The 26581-nt window shown below is 39.3% G+C and overlaps 1 protein-coding gene across 3 annotated transcripts in view; it reads right to left on the reverse strand.

Moving 5' to 3' along the window:
• CUL2 (cullin 2) overlaps positions 1-21002 on the reverse strand; it is a 39812-nt gene extending 18810 nt beyond the window's left edge. The window contains exons 1-6 of one of the 3 annotated variants that reach the window (XM_063415184.1): positions 20923-21002; positions 17621-17759; positions 12642-12744; positions 10720-10814; positions 7960-8065; positions 4953-5035 (exon numbers count right to left, since the gene is read on the reverse strand). In XM_063415184.1, the coding sequence (XP_063271254.1) occupies positions 4953-5035; positions 7960-8065; positions 10720-10814; positions 12642-12744; positions 17621-17739 (506 nt within the window). In that variant the 5' untranslated portion in view covers positions 17740-17759; positions 20923-21002. Of the gene's footprint in view, positions 1-4952; positions 5036-7959; positions 8066-10719; positions 10815-12641; positions 12745-17620; positions 17760-20371; positions 20612-20922 lie in introns of those variants that run through there. The other 2 variants (XM_063415175.1, XM_063415166.1) reach the window with 2 other exon arrangements.
• Between the last annotated feature and the right edge of the window lie 5579 nt (positions 21003-26581).

A 26581-nucleotide genomic window follows, 5' to 3' on the forward strand; every position in this document is an offset into this window, starting at 1 on the left:
AAGTATTCCAAATTACATATTCTAAGCAAGTAGTTTAAAAGCTACAGTAATTTCCATCTAGTATTTGGGGCTTTATTATACAGACTACCTTCATACTCTTGCCCCTTCCAAAAACTCCATCCTTTTTACCAGGATCACAACAAGAAGCAAGCTGTTTTCTTTTATGAATATTCAACATTTACATTTCAAGTGGAATAAATAACACACCTGGCCCATTGTCACAATATTTAATCATACATCAGAAAAGGAAAACCCTACATCTTCCATTCAAGTTCTTAGCTTCAAATGAAGGAGTTGAAGTAAAGAAAATTTTGTCTTTTGTTCCATTCAGGTGAAAATAGAAGTAATTAAAATGAGCATTTTGCATGCTAAAAACATTAGTGTTCAGCCCTTTGCAAAGACTGGACATAACAGACCCACAGCAGAGACTTCCTCTCAGGACATGAAAAGTTCTAAAAAAGACCACTTTCCATATGTACTTTACAACTAAGTAAAAAAAAATATTCCCTAACTCCTAAGTTGTTAAATAGGACTAAAATATGGTTGACAAAAATATATTTAATGATTAAGCATCAAAGACAAACATTACTAAATACCCATCTAGGCTGGGGTGAAATGAGAGAGAAGTAATTTTGCTAATATAATTTATTTTGGTTTGTAATCAGGAAAAACTCCAGAGGATATCCATGAGCTGTGGAGGTTTACCAGGACAGCCCCATCAGCAGTCATTGTATTATGCACACCAGACCATCTTCATGTATATACAACACTGTTAATTTTGGATACTGCTTTCAAACACTACTATTTTCTCAGATCAGAAAATTTAAGCTCATGATGGGTGTAAAAAATTAGCTCTCTTAACACATTATGAACAGTCACTGCAGTTTTGTTACCCATTATAAATGAACTGAACTGATGGGTTTCACCAGGGGTGGTCTGATTTTTCTCACTCAGGAACAGGAAGAATTCCTGCTAGCCATGGAGCACAGGAAGCCACAGAACTGAAAGCTGAGCACATTACAAAGCAGGGCTGTGGCAGGAGACAGCCCAGCCCAGCTGTCACATGCAGGGCTCTGGACCTGGAGAGGCCCCTGGACCAGGCACACAAACACAAGCAGCACGACTGGAGGAACAGCTCAAGGCTTCACAGGCCACCTGTTAGCCCATACACCCGTGGGAGGGGAGGGAGCAGCAATGGCCAGGGCCAGGGGACTCAAAGTACACTAGGAAAAAGCTGTATAAGTACAGGAGACATGCCCCATGGAAGAGCTGGAAGGAAGAAACAAGCTTTGGAAGCAGAGGTCAGGTGGCACAAAGGTAATAAATGAAAACAAACCCAGCAGAGAACAGCCCTTGCCTGCTCTGGCAGCCACTTCAGGTTTTTGTTTACACTAATGGCCCTCTGCTCCCAGGAACGTGCAGTGCAAATGTCAACAAAATTTGACAGAAGTTTTAAGGATGATTTTCACAAAAGTTGTAGTAGTAAGAACGACTACTACATTAAAATGGAATTGGTGACTCCAGAAAGGTAGAAGTCTATGAAATGTTTATTTTCTTTCTTGGCAGCAGTCAGCAAGCATTACAGATGCATAAAGCTACAGAGAAGCTACAACACAGGTTGAAGCAGGGATGTCACAGGTATCTTGGGTATAAAGATATGATGATGTTTGGAAAGGAATCTGGGTAAGAAGATAAAGTGTTAGAAATATAAGTTCCACTAATTCAGGTGGGGACAAGTTATTTTTTTCCAAAAGAAACAGAGAAAGCTACAAAACACATGCATGAGAAAGTTGTGCTGGTTTGTATTAACTCCATCTCGTTCCTGTCTTCAGGCTCAAGATAACAGTGGATGTTCAACATGCATTGTACAGTGTATTAGTACAACCCCAAAGAAGAACATTTTTAAAATTTCATGTACAATAATCGACTATCAGGTTCACTAAAAGAAGATTCCATCACTCAAAACAAGTGCTTTACTGTGTCAGACCAAGGGTCTCTGAAGGCCAATTACCTACAGAATTCATTGTGAACTAGCTGAGCCTGTTCCAAACACTTTTAAAGTGCTGGTTATCATTAGCAGAGAAGCCTTTCTCAGTTACTCTGTACTAATCACACTGTCATTTGAGATAGCACCTAATTTCCAAATTATTTCTGTTTAATAATTTCATAGATGAATTTTCTCACAATTCAAGATCTTGTTGGCTCCCTGCTGTGTTGAAACAAAAATGCTGAAGTTGATACTCAGCTTGCCTTGTAGGAGAAGTGCTTGGGCTAGAGCTAGGGGGGAGAAAGTGTTATACTCAGAACTCTGTATCATGAGTGCAGTCAGACAGGAGAGGTTTAAGTGACTTAAGAATTCTCTGCTGTTCAAGGGGGCTAATCCTGCTCCCTTTTGCTCAGTTGCAGACCTCTATCTCTCTTCCTTTGCTTTGGCACTCATCTAATGCTTTGCTGAATTCACTTTCTGTGCCCATCTGGTGAAACATTAGCCAAGATGGTTTTCTGTCACATTAGCGGTTGAGCTGGGTCACTAAGGGACCAGGTGAGCACCAAATTCATCACATGAAAGGTGGTAGAGCACAATCTGCTACTTTTCAGTGTCAGTAAACTCTTAGATCAGTTTAGCCATCTTGTTCAGCTGAGCCACAAGATGGCTCCTTCTACTTCTTTATTTTCATATACAAAAAAGCTGCCAATTTTAATGTATAATGTATATAGCTTCTAAAAAGTCGGTGTGCTCTAGGCTGTAGTCAGAAGTCTTTTTAAAAATCCAATTAAATGCATTGATAAAGCAACATTTGAAAGAATAATCTGTGGCTCTGCTTCCCTGCCTTTTCCAGTGCAGTAAGAAAGCTACTTTTATATGCAACAATTGACTACAACATTGGTTATCAACTCCACATACTGTTGTATGCTATGCAAACTTCCTGCCTAGAAGTAGTTCAACTATCCCATCCACATTAATGTAATTATTTAAAGCATTGTAATAAATCAAGCCATGCACAAACAAGTACTATGAGGAAGATGGAGAACAGAGGAGTTTTTAAGCCAATACATATATTAGTAATTTTATTAAAATTTCTAGGTTATATTATTCTCATGCATACCCTTGCATGTCTGACAGATATAATTTATGGATAGCCACCTTGTTTAATCCCTGAATTACTGAACTCAGTGCTTAAAGACATTTAAGTCACTTGCAGCAGCATCTTTAAAACTGCCTCTTAAAGCTGTACTGACCACTGAAATTATAGCAAAGAACAGCAACAAGCCTATTGCTACATGCAAAGGCCATCCTCAGAAGCCCCAGAGGAAGCACTGCATTTCATGACAGCAGGAATAAAACAGCTACAAGAAGTAGTTCTCTCTTATGTAATTCATTAAATGATATGCAGATCACAAAATGGCTAGAAGAAACTTAATTGTTTGATGTATATTTTGAGAAGCAGAACTGAATTAACTTCTCTGAGATCACACAAAAGACTCCCTAATAAAGAATGGGAAAAAAATCCAAATCAAATCATTAGAGACAATGACCAAAGTTTTATTTCAAAGTTTCCAAATAGTTTAGTAACAAATAGTGTCAACTTGTTACAGTCTCAAGATTTAATGCCTTGCAGAGCCAGTGACAGCCTTGATCTAAACACCAGGGGGAGGTCTGCAATCAGCCTCAAGCTAAATACAGACCAGTACTTTAAGGGGCATCAGATGTCTCTTGGAAAATTTTTTCACACACATTTCCACTCCCACCCACTAGTGACATATATACATTAACTAAGATAAGTCTTCAGCATCACTATGCTTGAGGTAACAACGGAGAATGTTTTCACCATGAATTAGGGAATCTCCATTTAGTAAAAATAAACAGTCAGAGTAAAAATGGATAAAGCACTATTAGTCCTGGTTGCAAAGGAACAATGATTCAACAACTGGAAGCAAATAAATACTTTTTGGCTTCAGAAATGCCATCCAAAAGAGATATAAAATAAAAAAAAAAAATCAGGAATGAAAAATACAAATAAACTATTAAAATTACATTTTCAATGCCTTACAATTTTTTTTCTGACCAAGTGCATGTTCAAGGAACTTCAGTCTGCCAAATTACCTCTCTCCCTCAGTTTACCTCCCTGAATCTGGTCACCTGAATAACCACTTAAAAAACCCCCCCAGTCATTAGGCAACTCCAGAGTGGTAGGAGCACAGAAACTGATGAAGTTTATAACTACACACAAGATCTGTTGTAGATCTCAAAATTTCTGTTTACTCATAAATTCGAAGATCCTTTAGAAGTTAAATAAAAATTTTAAATCAAAGCTTTAAAAGTCCCAAGCTCTTTGGCTTTGTTTAGAAATAAAAAAAACCCAAACAAAACAACAAACTATATTCAGAAATAAAATAACTTTCCCTCATACTGCAAAAAATAATTATTTTCATTTCATTCAAGTCAAACACCAAAAATGTTAAGTTTAGGTACAGATCTGAAAAACAGAAACCTAGAAGCTTTGTCTTCCTGACAGATAAGTAAGAATTGTTCTGGGTTCCATGCAAAGCAATACAGCTTCTCTGGCTTTGGCAAATCTTTGCCCAGTCCTTAATTTTACTGACAGCACAGAAGCTAAAAGGCAGTCAGTATCAGGCGGAGAAAAAGACAAAAGGCCTGTGGGACCAGGTAATTTATCTAACTCCTCTCCTATATCATTGATAAGAAGGGTTCCTGAAACAGAAAGATCACTGCTGTGTGGTTACAGGGAATTCACTGCCTTTTTCTACACATTAAAGCCACAAATACATAGCTACAGTGAGAAAAGCTGATAGACCATCACCATCAGATTAGAAGTTACCTTAAAAAAAACCATAAAAGAATTCTGTCAAAGTCCACAGATTTTCAAATTAAGAAAAACAAGTGCAATACCCCCACATTATGTTAAAGCAAGAAACAATCAAGCACTCACTTTTTTATTTCTCGGAGGAGCATCCGAATAAGGATGGCCTGCAGTGGCTCAATCATTAATTTTCTCCACATATCAAGAGCTAGCTGTCAGGACACAACACAAGTTTACATCAACAAAAAGCACATTTTAAAATACCCCTAAAAACCACCATACCAAACCCAGAACAGTATCAAAGATGACACAATTCCCCATTCAGGATTTTAAAAATTCAGTTTCATAACCTCTTCTTTCTTTAGTCAGGCAGTATGTGAATGCTGGCTTCCCAGCCCACATCTCATAGAACTGATTCATTCCTTGGTTCCACTCCATCAAGTATTCTCAAATGCATATAAGGACCCTAAGCAAGTTGGTTACAAGGGTAGACTGCACATAAACAAAACATCTGCACAGTAATAGGTAAGTAAAATACCTTCTACTCAAAGTGTCTGAATGTGTACAAACACCAGTATTGCTAACAACAATTGTAGAATAACCCTCAGCTGACAAAAGGGAACTTCTCTTGGCCAATTGGTCAGAGATCACAGCCAAAGATGCAGAATCCTTTCATCCAACACACAAAGAACATCTCCAAACCAAGATGCTTACATCTTAAGCACAGCAAAGTCAGTGGCAAGCTAACATCTGGCTTCAAATGGAACTCAATTCACTTAGGGATGGGCTACCCTATTTCTAATTTATCATTGCAGGAATCAGTCAAGTGGACTCAAATACTTCAAGTTCTTATGGGTGAGGCAGTTGCTCCCAAGAGATACCATTTTTAAAACCACAATTACAATAGTTCAAATGAGCTTTTACAGTTTAATCAAAGTCAGATTTAAAGCCCAAATGGGATAATGTGATCCCTTATATACAGAGAATAACTGCAAATAGGACACCTCCAAAAACACATGCCAGGATGTAGCAGACTCGGAAAAAAATGAAACTGCAAAGTTCAGTAAGGACAGAGGGAATAGTGCTTCTAAGAAAGCTTTGACACAACTAACAGGTCATTAGATTTAAAAATTAAACTATCAATCAGGTATGTCTCAACTGAAAGCAGGAACATAGCTATCAACTGCCAATCTGACCCACTCTGTGAAATAAATCTTTTTAAAGAGCAGACAAATGAACCTGGCTCCAGCTGTCACAGCACACTCAGCACCCATGCTGCAACACAGGCTTAAGAAAGTAAACCTGACACAACTGCATCATAAACAGGCTAAAGGAGAGGTAAAAATTTGCTTATAAAACCAAAGACAGATCATGTTTTGAAACCAAAGTTGTCCAAGGGGTGATTTTCACTGTCTTGCCTTGTGGAAGGTAGTTGGAGAACAGTTAAGTTTCTGTAAGACAGTGGGAACTCATCCAGTACAGAATCAAAGAAGCCAGCTAAAAGAAGCCAGCTCTGGAGAGAGTAAAGAAAGGGAGAGGAGAAGAAAAGGAAAAGAACTGATACATTTTATGACTATGAGGTGAAGAGAAACAACCTCAGGTAGATCTATTCTGCAACCCATTCCCTAGCGTGGTCCTTCTCACATATAAGCTGCCAGTGGGAAGCAAAGTCAAGCTGCCTACTGGAATTTTCTTGTCCAATAAACTACAGACAGATCAATCCAGCAACCTGATGTATCAGTTCAAGACAGTTTCTCCCCCTTGAGGATAGGCACTGATCTTACTTCCCCAACTAGACTGGCAATACTGAACGTGGCAGCTTTCTCAATTTTCCAGAATCTATTTCTGGGGAAAAAAAAAACAAACCCAGAAGGCACATCTTAACTGTCCTCTAGTTCAGGGCTCCCAGAGTCATTGAAAACTCAAGAGTTTGGAATCAATGATAGGAGCTCAACTCAGAAAAGCTGTCTCCTTCACCATGCACTTGTAACATACAGAGGAGAAAAAAGTAATCTCTTGCAAGCACTGGCAGACTATTTTCATTAACTTATCTCATCCTGTATGTTTCCTAGTGCAATTATTGAATGTACAGTGTGGGGATGAGGAACTGTTTGAAGCTGTGCCCGCACACCTCACACACGCACCTCTGCTCTCATGTACAGACCTCCTGTTACACACCTCAGAAGAACTGAGCAAGAATGGACTTGTTTAAGATTACTGAAAAGCTCACAAAGTTTTGTTACCACACAAGAGTGATGTTGAGACAGAAACTTCAGAACAGAGAGTGCAGTTCTGCTTCTAAAAATACTGGGCATTATTTATGTAACTTCATGCTGAGAATGAAGAGAACTATACATAAAATAAACATGTTTGACCTTGGGTAGATAAAGGCCAGATCATTTCAATCATCTAAAATGGCATAAACAGTAATTCCTTCCATTCTGAAGTGATGAACAACAAATAATTTGACTTCTGCCAGAGCCCTTGTACAGTCCAAAGAATAAAAGATAGAACCCTACAGGAACCATAATGAAAGAGAAAATGCTTTCAAAACAAAGACTTGATAAACTTGTCAAGATCCATGTAGGTTAAGAAATGGAGCAATGAATTCACCAAAATAGTGCTGCAATTTCATACATGAATGTAGGACTCAAGTCTCCATTATTTTTAGGACAAAGGAGTGATTGCCATAAACCTAATCCTACACCAATCATGAACAGATATTAAAATTACTGCCTTGAGATTCTCAAGAAAAGCTTTTATACTTTGTCACATCAATAAATAGAAGCCTAAAAACTAATGTTTCAAGGGCTTCCAAAAACAAAAGTATACTGCTTCTTCAGCATGTTTTCTAGATAGCAATATCATTTAAGAATCTAAAGCTTGTTTGCAAAGTGGTTCCAGTATCACATTTAAAACCCAAATTTTCCAACAGTTTTTGTATTTGGTTTTTTTTTCTCTGACAGGTCACTCTTATTTTTCTACACCAAAACTGTGATCTCATTTTACAAAGGGAACAGGGCTTACGTCTACAATATTTCTGTGACATAAAAAAGCAAAAATTTCAAAGGACAAAGCTGAACTCATAGCATTCTGAATACCATTTATATCCAATCCCACTTTCAGAGATACCTACCTCACCAATTTCCATCAAGGGTTCATTCATATCCACCCCCCCATAACCATACTGAAGATCAGCTTCAGTCAATTTGTTCTTCTTAATAAACTGTGTGTTGAGGTACCTACAGAAATAAAGATATTCTAATCAAATCAGGCAAATAGAAAAGGCTTTTTAAATTACATTTAGAATTGCGGAATGTCTTCCACATCCCAAAATATAACCTCCTTTAACCAATGCCATTGTTATTTGTAGAAAAACATTACAATACAAATAACACTGAAAGATTTTACGTCACATTGAAACAGTAGTGTTGGTAACAGAGATCAAACAAGAACCTGAAATATCACTGTCAGCATTTTCTTGGTGATCAATATACTTGAGTAATAATCTAACTTTAAACAAGCCCTGCTGAGTTATTCATACATATATGTGCAAAATAACTCCTAAACACACAGATTAGAGTGATAGTAGTTTATTCTAATGATAGAGAAACACTCCTACTATCAGATACTTTTAAGCTAGAAGTATTTTCTTCTACCTGTACTATTTATTCTGTTGTGTTTCTCTCAGACTGAAACATGGAATTACTGCTAATTTCAATGGGGCGAACTTTTGTCAGTTATGATCCCTTACTCAGGTCATGGTAACTAGCTAACATCCAGATTACAAATTTTAAAGAGAAGAATCTCCAGAAATCATTTTAAGTAGCAGTTATTAAAAGGAATGCAATAAATGCTATTTTTAAATTTAGTATTTACTACTGTATGGATAGTTTTTATAAAGAACACAAAATGGATTCTGTGCAAGACCTGCTAAAAATCCCTCTTGTCTCTCAGTATTACCATAAAACAAATATTGTAACATTTTTAAACTGAACCATTACTTTCTTTCCCATGTAACTGGGAAAAAAGATTCTAATACATTTTACAACTACACTTATAATATTTCTTATATTAGAAATGCTTAAGTGAGGTAGCTGAGAAGGTTTTTTAAATTTCTGATCTAACTAGAAGTTTCGAGATGCTCAGTTTCAGACACTGCAAAGAGCCAGATTACTGAAGCACTTTAAGAGATTCAGGCTTCAGAGGCTGCACCAGACCAGAGACATCTGAACACTCTCGGCATGAAGGCAAAAGGCACGCAAAGGAGAAAAGGAGGAACACACTGTGAAATCCTGTGAACTTGAAAGAATTTAGGGCACCAAAGAGTCCAAAGAAGGAAGACTTGTCATAGTGCAGTGATGATAAACTGGAGTACAGCAGACCGAGCCACTTTCAGACTCTTACAGAGTACTGTAACCCTGTGCTACCATCAACACCAACCACAAACTGTAAATGCAGGTCTCTCCAGAAGGCTACAGGCCCTCCATGTCACAGAAAACCCGAGAGCATGTCAGGAACACCAGCCTTCAGCAGGCTCCTTGGTGGCATTTTCCCATGTGAACAAAGCCAACAGTGGCCAATCTGCTTTTTCTCGTTAAACTTGCTAAAAAGGAAAGCCCTACACTCCCCTCACTTAGCCCTTCTCTCTTCCACCAGTACATACAGAAAGCAAACTAAGAGCAGCATGTAAAACTAAAATTGCTATACCTTGATATGCCGGTATTGTTACAAATATTTTAAAGACAAAATGGAACAAAGCAAAAGCTGTACCATGTTTGTTTAGTTTTCAGGATTCTATTATGAACAATTGTAATCCTTTCTTTTTTCGCTTTTCCTTTAAATTACTTAATTTCAATTTGCTGGATAATAAAACCCTCCCAACCACCTGAAATTAAAGTATGCAGACCAGACATTTTAAAAGCACCTATGAAACCAGTTACAGCACCAAGACACTGGTAACATCTGATGTCCAGCATTGCTTTTATCTATTATTTTTACCATCAGAACTAACAAAAACAACAACTGAAGAAGTTTCTTGCAGTGTTCATTCCTTATTCCATCAGTTTTATCATCTTGGTTTAGTCAAGCACATGTAGGATTTTACTTTTCAAACTGAATCCAGATTTGTTTTCCTAGCAAAATGGACCAAGGACAGGTAAAAAAAACCCCCAAAAAACAAAAAAAACCCACCCAAATCAACACTGAAGAAAGAAAACCTTTAGCTCATTTGCCAATTACATGATTGATCTTACATTTTATGAATTTTGCTCATAAGTGTCTCACGCTTGAGTAGTGTTTCAAATATTGCCTACCAGGTTAGAAGCAGAGATGCAAGTCTAATTAAATTTCAAGGGAATCTACTTTAAAATAACTTTCAGATTACCACCTGTAGACATTAATCAGTTTTTGTTGCCGGAAGAATTACACAAATTAGAATCTGGGATACAAAAGAATCACCTAAATTATGGTTCTTTTTTCAGAGCAGGTATGCAATAAGAAAAGAACTCCAACTGATTTATAAAAAGCAGAATATCTTAAAGCTTTGACTCAAACCATGCTGGTTCAACTGCATTCTGCAATTCAGTGACATCCTTGTAGAAGAACTCCTAGGATTTGAGCTTATACACTGCAGGGTTGGTCAGCAACAACACATTTGGCACTGCAACATCAAGTAGAATACATTAGTAAAGAAAGAACTTTAGGAACCATCTTGGATACTTACCTGTTGAGGCATTATTCCTTTTCTCTCACGTTCTGCTACTGTAACTATATTCTCTTCAAAACTGACCTGAGGCATATTCATCTATTGCACTCTTTAATCAGCACTCTTCAACTTCCCCTGCAGATTATTTCAATAATTTCAAAGGTTTAACAACCCTTTTGCAAAGCTTACCTGTACAAACAGTCCATATAGTCTGCCCCTTTGCTATACTCTTCCCAGTATCTGTGATACATAACCAGTACTTGTTCCTCAGCTTCCAGAACTCTCTGTGAAGGCACACACACCCCACACATCAGAATTAGTATGAAAATAGCACACATACTTAGAAAGTTATCACGGGATTATAATTTTGGAATAGCATTTGCATATTCAGAATTGTGGCAATGACCAAAAAGCCAACACATCTTAATAGTACCAAGTTTTGGCAAGCCAGGTAGAACACCTGGACTTGCTTTATTTTGTATCTAAAAGTAGCAATCTCTCTACTGTATCATTTTCTATAGATCTTTTCAGAAGTACCTGTTTGAATAAGCCTGGTTCATATCTTCACAGCAAACTGGTGGGATAACTCAACAGATAATTCTCTCACTGACACCGATCAGTTTTATATTCACACAGCCACATACACTGCACACCACAAGAATTGAGCACCTATAACCCTTAAAACCATTATGCCTTACTGGGTAGACAAGTCCTTATACTTACCAAGAATCACAGAATAAAAACAAGTTTAACAAAGCACAGATATATATAAATGTAAAATACAATAAAGTTTTTCAAATCTAGGCCCAAATATTTTGAAACTTAAGCAAATCATTATCTAAAAAGCTACTGAACTTCTCAAAATAGATTCATACTTCAGAGAAGTAAGTTCAACAGTTTAAACTAATTATTATGATTTGTGAGGGGGGATGATATCCTAGGAATTCAGCTTTAATTCTCTCTAGAGTTTGTAATTTTAAAATGTGGCTCAAGCATCAAAAAAAAAAAACCATGCAAAAATGCAAAAAAGGGTAAAAAAAATCAAAATAGGAAAGCTGGTAGACAAATCAGAACTGAGAAAGCTTTCCTCTGCTGTAAGCATTTTGCAAAGGTTTTCCAACGTTATTTCAGAGACAAGTGGTGGATAGCCAATTTAAAAACTGGATGTATGCCTTCTGCTACTTCCCACAGCTTCCACTGTGCTAGCACCTGCTTGATTATCCTAAGTGAGCTCATTCAGCTCACTAAATAAATGACAAAGAACTTATTTGGCAGAGTTCTCTGCTAGTTTAGTGAACTGATTCAGTCTGATGTCAGAGTGCCAGAATTATCCTCTCTGTAACCAGTGGAAGTGCCCATTAAGACACCCAGCCTATCTCCTCAAATACTCAGGTACCTGAGCATGAGCCCATTTAGCAGCACTGTCCAGGATTTGCAATGCTTTACCCCATATAAACACTCTAGACACTGATAAGCATCTTATTTAAATCTACTTTTTTTACTGATATAGGTGGACACCATTCATCTATCCCATCACAATTCGAATGATATTTGGTGTCTTAGCTGATGAAACAGAAGTTAACTCCCAACTATATAGACATACAAATACTGTTGTCAGAAAATCTGCCGTTATTTCCTCTCCTCCCAGGCATTTGTGTTATTTCCCACATATTTCAGAAGGTTTTTGTTTATTTTTAACAGAGTATATACAATCAGTTTCCAAGACACTGAAGTACATACTTTTCTGTTGAAACAGAAGGATAATGACAAACTACAGTACATTTGCAAAGTGAGGATGTTTCTCTAATTTGTTTGATTATAAATATTTAATGTAAAAAAAGAACTTGCTTTTCAAGCCAACAAATATATTGCATAAACCATAACTAATGGCTTAGAAAGAAAATTATTTCTTTTGTGTTGCATATCAACAGCTATCTGCAATACCTGCCTACATTTGTGTATATGTTGTGTGACACGTCACATATTTAATGTGATAAATACGTATTGTGTCTCTGCAACTCTGTCATCTGTGATTTAGTCTTATCAAGACCTACAAAAAGGTCAAAACCAGGATGAAGAACACCCCATGGACATCAGTAACTACAGGTTACCTTGTGCAAATGGCGTACATGATTCTCCAAAAAAATTTTAGTCTCAGTATAAAGTCTCTCTCCAAGAGGTTCGGGATAGGCCACACACAAAGCATAAATGTCTCTGGGCTCAAAGTCAAGGTTTGTATTGAAGTGTGAAAACATATCAACAAAGTTTATGATTTATATAACCCTTTCTTCTCCACACATGCAGTTAAAGTTTTGGGGTTTTTTTTACCTTCAAGCAAAAAGGATAAAATGAATCATTTTCTGAAATTAGTTTAAGTATTGGCTCATGCAGAACCCAAGTTTATAGCACCAGTATTAAATTTTAAATAGTGAATGCTGAGGCAATGTTAGAGCTAAGATCTCGAAACTTCTGATAGCCCCATACTGATGTGGCTTCTACCCTTTATTTGCCATGTATAATATACAATAACCTCAAGGTGAAAAAGCAGCTTTCATGCACCATTCTTCTGTATTTGCAGCCAACATGAACTGAAACTCTTCTCATATAACAGAAAGAACTAATTAGGTCAAAAATGTGATTAGTCAAACATGATTGGAGCAGAGCAAACACATGGTGAAGCCAACTTCAAGTTTTCCTTCCTGGAGTCCAAAACAACTTACTGTCCCTGCATTTTGCCCTCACCTCCACAGGTAAAACAATTCCACAGGACACTGAAAATTAAATAATCACAACAGTGGTGTGTATAAAAAAAGTCTGTATTCTTTTCAACCACTATTATAATTTCAGTAATCCTATCTAGATCACAGCCACAAAAAAGTTATACTTGTTAACTTAAATGAGCAGCAGCAAACTGTTAAGCCACCCTTAAGGTGGTTTTGTCCCTAAATTACCTTGGTTGTATCAAGTTTTAAGAGTAACTTGAGGAAGAGAAGTTATGACTGAGAAGTTTGCTTCCCAAAAAGCCAAGCAAGGATTAGGTCAAGCTTCACATGAACAACTGTGGGAAATTAGGTAATTCTGAAAAAATTACTTTAAAACATGCCTTTCCTTATTCTAGAGAACAAATTTTCTTACAAATGAAGAAAGCTGAATCCATTATTCTTCCTTGACATTTGCCACTGTGCTTAGAATCAGCAGATACACAAACGAAAGAGCTTAATCACAGAAGCACTTGAATAGGCACCTCACCCTCCTGTATCAACCAAATACTACTTGCTGGATATCAAGTCTCTCTGAAAATCTACAAAAGAAAAGCTACCATGAGACTGAAATATATCTGACTGTAGCAAAACTGTGCTTTCTTGCTCTATTTGCACTTGCTTCTTTATCCATTTTGTGTACAGAATTCAAATTTAAGTACCATATTCAAAATGTTGTGACTTGCTTAACAAAAACAACAACAAAAATCCCACAAAAACAAACCCAAAAAATCTCTGAGGTGAAATTAATCACTAATCATCACTGGTATTTTACTCCATAAACTTGAAGCACATTTATTTTTCCTGTGCTGCTGTCCCTTAGAACATCAGGAAGAAGCCTTTACTGTTCAATAATTTATCTTTAATGGGGAAAGCCATCTGCTCTTCCAGCTCAGCATGCAGTTTTGCAGGGTGAGAAAGGCCAGAGGAAGCTGCAGCCAAACTGCTGCCTAGGGGCCTTCACTCTGTATTGAGAACATCAAAACCCTTCTGTTCCTTAAGTGCTTTGGTAGTTGCTGTTTGAGGGGCATTACCCAGCAATGGGAAACTGAAGCACTTCCAAACTAAGAAGGAACAATAACAAAATTACTATCAGAAAATACTATATCCAAGGCTATAAAACCTGACAAATACTGTCTTCAGGGTTAAAAAAACCCACCTAGTTAAGACTTCTTTAGGAGACCAACATAGAGCTTTGGGCAATTTTCTATTTATCAATCTTCTGTAACAGAACCAAAAATTGTAGAGGATTTCAGGACTCAGTCAGAAAGAATTATGACCATACAAACTTTATTTACTTTTCCTTCTTGGCCAGTTGTTTTTAAAGACACATGTTTAAGTTTCTGGTTCATCATGGGGTCCTTGCAAAACAGTTCATTAGAGAAGGAAAAACAAACTTGGAGAAAAAATGGTGAAAAAAGCAGGTGGCCATGCTGCATACTTCTAATATAATTCTGTTTGAAGTACAGCTGCCCCTGGGTACTGTTCATCTTATTTGTAATTTATTGGGTGGAAAATCCAAGACAACAACAGGAAGAGCTTGATGTTCAGAAAAGTTCTAGGTAAAGGCAGTTACCAAAGCACAGATGAACTACCTACCAGTCTCTAACCAAGCCTTAACTTAAAAGCACTCCCATGCCTACTGAACAGTTAAAAGTAGAGTCTTGAAAGTGATACAATGTATTCACAATAACACCTTGAACAGAGACAAAACTGTCACTCATTTACCAGAAAATGAAACAAGTTCATACACATTTCTTTCTGCAGAGAATCTTAAAAGGAAATCTGAAGGTCAAAGGTGGCTCAGGATGACTCACATTTTAAATAAAGTGACATATGGTCTTTCAATTGATCTTTTCCAGAAGATTTTTAACTCTTACACCATTGTTGCTCCCAGCTCATTGCCATTCTAGCATTTCAAGTATGAGGTAAAATGTTTATTTAAAGACAAGCCATGTTTAATCATAAAATTACCATAAGTTACAAAGGAAACACTATTTTCAAGACAAGTTCTGGGGAACTAGTGGGGCAAAAATTAGTTCTAGAAGTGGAATATGTGGATTATAAGACTCTCATCCTTAAAATACTGTCAGCTTCCCTACTGCACTGGCTCTCAGCTGCCTCAAACAGCACAAGGGAAAGCTGAGAATACACTGATGCACATGTGATTGTTTGCTGTATCTTATCCCTTTTTCCACATCCCTGTGTCGACTATACAGTACAAAGATCAACTGATACTATAATCAATGAAATAATCTGCATGAGTTTATTGAAACAATTCAAATAATTTGCCATCTTTCTAGTGTTCTGATTAAGCAATAAGAAAAATAGAGTTAATAGAACATTTCCTTTAAAATCCCTGATGTTTAGAAACATTACTCCAATTAAATTGAATTTAAGAAAAAAAACCAAAGAACAAGATGACATATTTTTTAAATGCCAAATTTGTTTTAAATATTCTTAATACTTTAGTCTTCTTTATGTATAAAATCTGGAAAAAGGGGTTTTTTTTCCAGCTCTATAGAAGTACCAGTTCCCCCAAGCTGTTGAATACTCACTGAGCAGCTTGTGTTAAACCACCAAGTTTGGTTACAGGAAGAAGAAATACTAAAGAACCAACACTGAAGCTGGGCCAACACAAACCAACACAAACTCCTTGGGCCATTCAGCCACAGACAATGAGCCAGAAGGTTCATGCCTGTGCCAAATCAGGCAGTAATAGTGCCACTTTCCCAGGAATGTAATTAAGAGATGATAGTAAGGAAGGTCTTAGGAATTACATGCCAAATGATTATTCCAAGACAGCTTCCTGAATCCGCTATTCATAAGCAATCCTTTTCTGATGTTCAATCAACTGGACTAAATCCCAAAAGAGGATCAACAGCAGACTTGTGTGCAAGGTCTCCACATAAGGAGTTGTAAGCTAAACAGTGTGACAAGAGGAATCAATACAACATCTCCTGCAACAACTATTATTTTATACTTAAATCTATTTTACAAGTCCTTGTTTAAATGTTTAAAGTTTTAAGCTGCAGAATTTAACCACTTGATACAGACTGAATTATGTAAGCCTCAAAAAATACTTAGAAAGAATGACTGCAAACTGACTTCTCAGCAAAGTACCCACCTAATTAATTCAAAAATTTTTTAAATTCTGGAGTCACTTGAACTTGACTTCAGTACAAGGTAGCAAGTCATGCCCCCAGAAATAAATTACAAAAATTTAAAATGAAAGCTCTTAAGAGATTATTACACCACAAAACGTCTCCACAAAAACTACAAGCTATGAACATAAACACATGCACACACTAAAAACACAGGCACGAGGGAAAGTAATTCTGAGAAATGGTTAACATGTTTAGAATGAGATGAGAGTTCAGAGTCATGCTCCTGCACATAGAATAAGCTTATGTTGTAAAAATGTATATATAAGGATATTCTCAGGTGCTTCTTTTTCACCCACAAGAACTAATAAATTAATAAGTCTAAACGATTCTTCTCCCTTGTAATTAAACCAAACTGTGTCCAATCCCTGCAGAACAGGTGCAAAGCCTCCTAAATTTCTCCAATTATTCACCACAATGTAATGGCTAATGAATATATAGACTCAGGCCACAGCATAACTGGTTAAAAATGTTATATTTCTTTTAAAAGTTCACTGAAACTTAAATCTTGTAAAATATTACAGGTGCATTTTACATGTAAAACACAAACCTTTCCACTACAACAATGTGTGTGCAGCTGTGACTTCAACAGCAAGACCATACGAATGCAGAAAGAGTAGTTATTTTTAAACATAGCTTAACTGTCACGAGTAATGAGGCAATAACAGCAGAGGGAAAGGAAGAAGGCTTCTTCATAAAGCTGCTGTAGAAATGTCTAGTATGGTAGTTATCAGGACAGTTAGAAATGCAAAGAAGAGGGGGAAATCTTTATGCAGAACAACCTCATCATCTCCCACATCCCAAATGTAAAGATGTGCCCTCTCTGCCTTGAGTATTTCCCCTGCTACATATAAACACTTAAACATACAAGAAAACCTCACTGTCAGAATAGGGGATACTCAATACCTGTAAGAACAGCTTAGCATAAGCTAAGTATTAGAGCTACCAAAACTGGGACCAGTTTACTTTTTATCAGCATGGCGATTTTCATATAGAATATTTCCCAAATATACAGAATTTCCCATCCCTTTTAACTTATTCACAGTCCTAATAACAGGTACAGCCTAACAACAAGCTGCTCAAGATCACAGTTATGTAACACAGGTTTACTCTGTGCTAAACACATCACACAAACACATCAAGTCAGATTTTTCACTTAAAGGATACGAGAAGCGATCATTCCACGTTGCTCTTTCAACATAATCCAACATAACAACAGCTTTAATCGTTGTTAGAAGTTTGTTCCATGTTTCATCAAAGTCAACTACTCGTGGTTTCAAGGACATTGTGGGGCTTTAGTGTTAATCTGTAGAAGAATCAAACATGTCAGACAACATTGCACAACCATTAAAAAAATATACACTTCCTTTGAATTTTTCAGTTTAAACTTTGTACACTGTTGCACCACTATGATAGAGCGACACAAAGAACACCCCTCCAAAATGAAGCTTACAATCACTCATTTTTAATGCTTTCGAATGGAACATTAACGTTGCATGAGTAGTCTACAACACAATACTTATTAATCTAACAGCATCATGCTTTGTGAAGTTCATTATTTCACCAAACTGTTCATTTAACAGTCACATGAAGAAAACAACTTATTTGTTCACTTTTATTCCAAGACTGTTTCAACTGTCTCTATGAAAATTTGAGGTAAGAACAAACTAACTACAACCAGAGTATCTGAAATTCCTCCTGTCAGTTTGTAGCCTATGTTCACCTCGGGCTTTCATGAGACATTTTCAGTGTGAAACTTAAAAATCCGAAAGCTTTGATTGGGATGTAAAAAAGAAAACACGGCAACGAGCAGAACTTGTGCAGCTTACTGCACTATGCAACAGGATAAACAGTGAGATCTTTCAAGTAAGACATGGCTTGAAAGTACAGAAGCTGTGTTAGTAATTTCATATCAAAAGTATTGGAAGCGATTTATTGTGAAAAAACCCATTCAACATTAAATTATCTAAATAAAACCAGGTGAAAAGTAAGGTGATTTAAAAAAGAGAACTGTGAAGGCCTCTTGTTTCCACTAGTCTCTGTCCTATGCACCTAATCTAGAAAGAACCTGATGTGTGACATTCCATGCACAAAGCAAGTCCAGTTCCTGCTCAGAAACACAACATTGTAAGACTACAATAAAAAGTAGAAAGAATACTTCTATTTCCATTTCAAACAGATGGACAAGTGACTCTTGTCTTTCCAAATTTTCAAGGTCAGAAGGGAAAGTAAAAAGCTAATGACAGACTTTGAGTACAAGAGGCAGACCTGTGTAAGGAAAAGAATCAAATATCATGCTAAATAACTATTTAGCAACCAGTTTACTATCTTAACCACTACCAGCTCTTACAGGATATATCACTTCTCAGTTTAAGAAAAAAGCAATAAAATCAGATGCAAGTTTTAGCACGCATGCATACAATCCACCCCCTGACTAACTAACCAAGCCCCTCAACTGCTGTAAATGTTGTCATATTTGTAACATGGTTATTAATTCAATTCATATGTGTCAGCAGGAGCTTACACAGAAAAATCACTGAGAAGTGACAAAACAAAGATCCATCAATGAAAGTCAGCTGAAAAACACATTGATGTCTGTTTCACAGAAACATAAACCTCAGCAGAGGCAGACTTCCAGACTCACTTCCAGGAGGGCAGAGAGGGAAGTAATAATCTTCAAAAAGTCCCAATATCCCTCTTCTGGAAAACATGAGACCATTTCCAGCTGACCCCAAGAAAAAATAATCATGGTCCACAAAAGATATTAAGAATCATAATGAGTGCTTGTGTTAATGAAGCTGTACTTGTGCTGTATTAGAGGTCACTGTCTTGGAAACACACGTGGTACACCCAAGGTAAAAAAGCCTTTTCTTCAAAGACAAGCAAAACTGAGGGGAAGAACGAAAGGTGAAGAAAAAGCTCCCCCCCGCACATCCCAATGTAATTAATTAAGAACACCGTGTTCAGGATAATTAAAACCTAATATTATGTAAAGCATCCACATGCTCATCCAAGTACTCTGGAGTTAAATAGTTTAGGCTAACTTTATTTGGCATTCTCTTACCACTTTCATGGAAATATGAATTTAAATGTGTTTTAAAGACATTTTAACAAATATTTTACTGTAAGACACCGGACTTTCTGGGGTATGCTGTGCTTCCGTGTCAGCAACGCACAAACTCACCAACTTCAATTATTAAATGTCTTGTATTGATCATGGTAAGAACTACAGCAGGGCAGAATATCTAAACCCTAGGGTTTAGACTATTCAGGGGGTGGAAAGCCATACCTGTTGATAAACCCTAAGGTAATATATGTTATTGAAACACATTTACTCAGCAGGATAATGAAAAGAAGCCGCTTCCATCACCTCATTCTTTTTAAAACATACCGCTGCCGTGCTGCATATATTTGTTCACACAAATAAACATAGCATTCTGTGCAGCATTAAAGAACGCCCCAAATTCCCAGCCTATTTAAGGGTACCTCGATAACCAACATTACAAGCCCGTGGTGGGTGCGCAGCCACAGGCAGGAGCACTCGCATCAAACAGGTGATCAGTGCTGCCGGCCCCCGCCCCGCTCCCCACCTTCTCCTTCCACCAAAACAAAAGCGAAACTGGCTCAGGGCGCAGCCAGCGGAAAATGAGCGGCCCCGCCGAGGAGGCCGCACCGCGCCCTCCCCGCGGGGCAAGGGCAGGACCCGGGGCAGGACGCGGCGGGCGGGCGCTGCCGCACGGACACCGCCGGGGGATGGGGGCCCGCAGCGGGGGCAGCGGCGGGGCCGGGGCCGGACGGGAAGCAGGGCCCGATCGCCCCCGCGCACACCCGGCGGGGTCGGGACCGCCACCTCCCCGCGAGCGCGGCGCTCCCTCCCCTCAGCGCGGCGGGCCGGGCCGGGCCGGGCGAGGGCGTTACCTGGCGGCCCGGGGCCCGAGTCAGCGACCCCCGCCCGGCCTCCCTCGCTCCTGCCCTCGGCCGCGGTCGCTGCCCCGCTCCGTCCTCACAGCGCTGCCATTACCCAAAGCCGCTCGCGCCCCGCCCCTCCGCCGGCGCCGCCACTGCCGGGGTGCGGTCCCGGTCCCGCGGCTCCGCTCGGTGCTGCTGCCGCCGCGCCGCCGCCTCACTCGCGGTGCCGCCGCCCCCGGGTTCTCCCCGCCGGGCTCTCTCCGCCGGCCGCGGGATGAGCTGGGGCCGACGGGTGCCGGCGCTCCGCCACTTTCCGATCGCGCTCCCCCCGCCGGAGCAGCGGGGTTTGGTACAGCCCGCGCTGTACGGCGAGCGCGGGCAGCCACACTTCCCAGCGGCGGGCCGTGTCGCGCACGCGTCACTCCGCCTCCATGGCGGGACCCTTCCCGTCCCGCGCCTTCCCGACATGGAGTCGCGGAGGGCGGGCGGGGGTGGCCGGACGGGGGCTAGAACGGGCCTCTCGCCCGGGCGCGGGGTTCGAGTGAGGAGGTCGCCGTTACCTCGGAAGGTGGAGGTGTCCCCCTCCCGTCGCCGGCCCCCAGCAGGGAATTGCCCCAGCTTCCAGCGCCCTGCTCCGGTGTGGGACGCCCCGGCTGCCCCGGCAGAGCAGCCGCCGTCCCCGCGGGGCCCCGGCGGAAAGGGAACAGAAAGTTGTGGCGGCAGTAACAAAGTAGAGCCGCTCTGGAGACCAAGGAGCCGCGCGTGCTCACGTGCGGCGGGCGCACGTGCGCGCTGCGGGAGCGCCGGGCACCGCGGCTGGGCTCGGAGCGCTGCAACCCGACACAGGAGTGCTTCTAGTAAAAATGCAAAAAAACCCAAAAAAAAACCCAAATAGGGATTCATTTGGAGCACATAGTGCCGCTCTCGGTAGGAGACAATAGTCTTCTGCAAAACAGATATTTATTTCTGAAAATTCTCTATTGTTCAAACTACGCAAAACTCATGTCTAAATAATTGCTTTCCCTGATTTCAAATCAAGCCCTTGCGCATTTCATTTCCAGTGCTTGCAGCTTTATCATTAAGCCTTAATGCTTTCCTTTGTGTTCCCTTAAAATTCTTTTTATTAGCTCCTTCTAGAAATTTTAAACACCATTTCAACTTTGTCTATTTTCAACCCAAACCCCTTTATTTTTCTATTCTGCTAGTTTAAAGCTCTGCCATTTGCTGGGGGAGAGGTAGGCTGTAACTTTTAAGCTTTGGGGTGCTTGTTATTTCTGCAAGTGTTGGATTGTATCTGTGGCACTTTCTCCTTTTTTTAAGGACTGAAGGCTCTTTTTTAGTGGAAGCGTTAGCCACAAGATTACTTAAACTCTTAAGTAAGAGTTTACTGAGTTAAACTCATAGAAGATCAAATATATGCTGGCACAATTTAATTCTGCTATTGAACCATGCTGTGTGAATGTATTAATTGTACAAGACCAGATATCACAACTTAGACAGCCGTTAATGAAAAATGTCCTTATCTATACACTACCCAAACATTACACAGTACATATTTTCTAAATTTCTCTTACATGAGGAAGTTTAGTCCTGAGTTAACTGTTACAAACTGGAAACACAGATACAGGAAGGGAGGTATTTTCAAACTAATAATCTGGGGTATTCAGCATGGGAGAATCATGTATTAATTTTCTGAAATTATGAATATTCAGAATTAGCACAGACTTTAATTAGGTACCAAGTCCTCAACTATTCTGCACACTCTGTTCTAGAAGGCTGCAGTTGAGGAAGCACAATTAGGGAGTCACAATTCAGAGGGAGAACATGAACATTTGATACTGCTTTTATGTAAGATATTTAAAAATTGTTCTTGGATTTAAATGTATTTAGGAAATAACAATTCCTACTGTCACGGGTTAGCACTGGCCAGATGTTAATGCACCCATGAATATATGGTTTTTTCCCTAACAACTACTGTGGGATGTGATTAGGAACAGAGCAGAGCAGGCCCAAAACTTGAAAACAGAAAACAAAACTATATTACATTACATAAAAACAGAAATAGAAAAGGAAAAAAAAAACAAAAAAACAACCAAACCTCTAAACACACACAAAACCAGAAATGGAAACTTCCCAGAACATTTCTTCTCCTCCTCCAATTTCCACCCCTTACATGTTACCCTCCATAGACCAAACCCTTGGGTTTTAAATCAAACAATCACCACTCAAAAAACTAATCTTCAATTCAGCAAGGGAGAGAGGAGTCTCTCCTGCACCACAGACTGCTCCTCAGAAAACACAGGTCCACCCTTTATGTGTTTCCATGTCACCCATGGCACCACCTGGAGAAGTCTGCCGTGGTGACGCCCTCCTTTCCATGTCCAGTGCTCTCACCACTGTCTATGGGCCAAAGCTGCTATAGGGCTCTTTTAAGGATGCTTGCATGCTGGGCTCTCCCCATCTTTCCCCTGGGGCCAAGGGTCTCTTCTCTGAGGGCAGAGGGTGCCACCACACCCTCTTCCTCTCTTCTCTGTTCACTCCACTGCAGCAAGTTGAGCCGGCCACATCCACCCCAAAAATGCAGTTTATGTTCAAAAGAGACTCAAGTTCAGTCTATGGCTAACATTATGCAAGAAAAGTCCAGCCTAAAAGCCACTCCTCTTCATCTCTGCCTATCTGGGGTTCTTTTCATCTTCCTTTATCATCTCAGTCCCAGGCTGTCTCTCTGTCTCTTCTGAAACCACTAGCCATGAGAGTCAATGTCTGGGAAAAGTTTCCTTCTGCCTCAGAAAGAGTTAACAGTTCCTGGCTCCCGGCAGGGCTGCTGGCTCAGGCACTCCCAGGCTCGGCAACTCCCACGCAGCTGGGCATCTTCTCCCGGGGGGTGGGGGGGGAACGGGGGACGGGACGGAAGGCACCTCCACAGTTTTCCACCTCTCCATCCTGGATGGGGCCAGCTCAGCTCCAGTCCTGTTCACTCTCTTCTCCCCCTGGGGCTCCAGCTTACCTCAGCCCCGCCACGTGGTTCCCCTCAGCCCGGCCGCATGGTTCCCCTCCCCCACTCAGCCTTGTAAGCTGAGCAGGGGAGGAGGTGAAGATGTTTCCCTGCTGAAACCAGAACCCAAAAGAGGCAGACCCTCTAGCAGTCCTTGCTTTTAACCCCTTGTGTTCTCAGAAGTGTGTCCAAACCTCCCAGTGGTTACTCCAGGTGCCAGCATAAAACCTGACCACCGATTGGTTTGCCCATAACTTCCTGGAAAATTCACCTCCCCCTCAAACCGAGACACCTACTTAAGCCACAAAACTTTAAAATCTGGGTATCCTTTTCATCAAATTTTTTTGTCAATGGTGTCCAGAGAATTACCACCTGAAAACACAGAAAAGGGTCTTTCAGGAATCTTGAGATAAGCAAGCTGTGAGCATTACTGGGTGTGTTGCTAAGGTCATCTTGCCACTCCCACAGAGCTACCTGCACTTCTGAAAGAACAAAGGTTCTCATACAGTCTATTAAGAAAAAATTATAATGTATCTGCGAAGAGCAAGACTAAAACTTGTGTGCTTTATGTGAGTGGATACATGATTTGTGCATCAGTGGGTTCAGTTCAGCGTTAGCTCTGTGGTGGGGCTGCTCCTGCCTGCTGAGGCCCAGATGTTGATCATCTGAATTCACTTGCTGAGCAGACATGCCCAAGACAGCCAGCAATGAAAGCTGCCATTGGCAAAGCGTGACCAATTAATGGTGTCCTCAGCTGCCTCAGTCATGTCTTGATGCATTTCTTGATGGCAGCAGATCTGTAGACCTACTTTAAATCCTGCTTGACCAAGGCTTAGTGATGTGTTTCAGCAGTTGTAGATAACGAAGTTTAATATGGGGGACAGAGGGAAATTCTGGGAGTTTTATAGGATAGCCCTGTGGAAAAGTCAACTTCTTCCCACTAAATTCTTATCAGTTCTTTATATATTGTTGATTACAGTAGTGACACAGGTTGTTTTCTACTACATGCATATGCCACCTTAAAACTTTGCCACCACATATACAAATTGATATTGCGTTGATTACATCTGCTGTCAAGTCTGCTCAGTACTGTCCTAACCAGTATTGCAGTATTTCCTGAGTTCCCCCCTTGTTTTTATGCATTTGTTTTCTCTCATCTGACACTTCTGTTTCTCTGTCTGTTTGCATTAATTTGTTTTCTCTTATGTAATTAATTCTTTTGGAAGGTGCTGTCTATTTTATGTTTATGCTACATCTAACACCGTATTATTGTGGTAGAGAACAAGGAGTCCCATACCAACACTGTATGAAATGTGCCACGATACCACCTACGGCTGTATTTAAAAGCTGGTTTAGACTGCAGTCTGAGCTGATAGTGAGTATCCACATTCCCCACCACCACCATTTCATTTGCAAATGCCTTCCATGTTACTATCTTCTTGTCTTTGATTTAAAATCCTGTTTTTACAGTAACATATTCATATGTTAGTCTTTTTCATGTAGAAAATGAGAATATTGACTGGATTGTTTATGTTATATTCATGTTATATTCAATTTTTACTAGCTGAGTTAGTCTGAATTATTAATGCAGAAAATAATACTAATTTTTAAAATAATGTTTTGCTCTTGAAAACAAGATAAATGAAAGCAGGAATGGACCTTTATTTCATTATAGCTAATTTTAATCTAGACTTTTATTGTGGGTATTTGTCTTTCATGTGGTAACATGCAAAATGTATATATAAACTGAAAAAGTCTTTTGTGATTATAAAAATACACAGTAATTAAGTATTATTCTTGCAGATTTTTTAAGTTTATGGAGAATTTTAAATGTATGATTATTTAATCTGCTTTAACCCCTTTAATTTTCATTAAGAAGTGGCTGCTCACTGCACTCCTGGCCACAAGATGGCAACGCTGAATAGATCAAAAATAGTAGTTCAAGAGTTTCAGCTAGCACAACCTACAATAAAACTAACAAAAGCTACAGCTTTTTTGCCCATGAAATAGGAAAATTAACAAAAGTTGAACTCTCCCAAACAACATTTATTAGATAGCCATCATGTGTTTAGTTCATCTCTCAGATTTATTCTATCCTTCCCCGGGATGCTTGGAAAAAAATCTGCAAATATCGTTTTTTTCCCTTATTAAAAAGAGGCGCCAATTTATTTCCATGTCATTGTAGCTAAGAAGTTAAATTGTCTGTCTGAGCAAATCTAGTTAGTTTTTCTTTCCTATTTTTTTGCCAAAAAAAAAATTTGCTATGGATATTCTGCAACATTATTGACAAGCAAAATTGTGTATTTAGAACTCGTATTTTAGAGATCAATAAGCTGTCAAGACTTCATGATGCAGTAACTGAGCCTACATTGTTTTACATACAGGAATGTTCAGCTATTATACAGCTTTATGTATGAGGTATCAGAAGAGTAAAAGATTTTGGAGCTTTTGTGTGTTCAGTTACAAGGCTGTAAATCCTTCCTGTTCAGGAAGTGCATCAGATGCCGATGGCTCAGGTACTTGCTGTGGGCTGGGTGAACCAGATATAACAATTTACCAACAAACAAGCAACCTGGCATAGAAGAGATTTCAGTGTTCCTATTTATAATTGTTTAATATTGTTTACCTAAGCATTTGGAAAAATAATGCAAAAAGCTTCTAAAGAAGGTATTAGGTGGATTTATTTTCTGAATTGTTAAAAATGAAGGAGTCCTGGCTGAGTCATCTGGCTAGGTTTGAGTTAATTACTGGGATTTTGCTTTCAGGTTTAACTTGAATATGAAACTATCCCTTATTTACTCTAGTAAATAAGCTGGCTTGTAGTTTTCATGCTTTAGCTTATATGCATAAAATCCCAAAGCTAGTATGTTGACAGAGCTGAGGACATACAACTATTCAAACATCATCACTTATCTCTGCTGGTGGAAATGAGAGAGAGAGGGAGAGAGCCATGAGAGGATGCTGCATGCTAGGGAAGGGAAGCTGCAGTTCCAAGAAAGTTCTGTTAAAACTACCAGGTCATGAGCTGGGAATATATTTGTTTATAGTACCAGCAATGAACCAAACAATATTATTCTAAATGTCTCTTCTTCCCTTTTGATTCAGAAATTATGCAATTGTCTTCAGAAAGTGGTTCCAGTCCTTTTTTAGCAGTTTCTTTTTATAAAAGGCTCATAGATTACGTGCATAATTGTATCATTGCTTTTAAAAATCGTAGTGAAATA

Source organism: Prinia subflava, chromosome 1 (genome assembly GCF_021018805.1).
Source record: "Prinia subflava isolate CZ2003 ecotype Zambia chromosome 1, Cam_Psub_1.2, whole genome shotgun sequence".
Classification (NCBI taxonomy): Eukaryota; Metazoa; Chordata; class Aves; order Passeriformes; family Cisticolidae; genus Prinia; species Prinia subflava.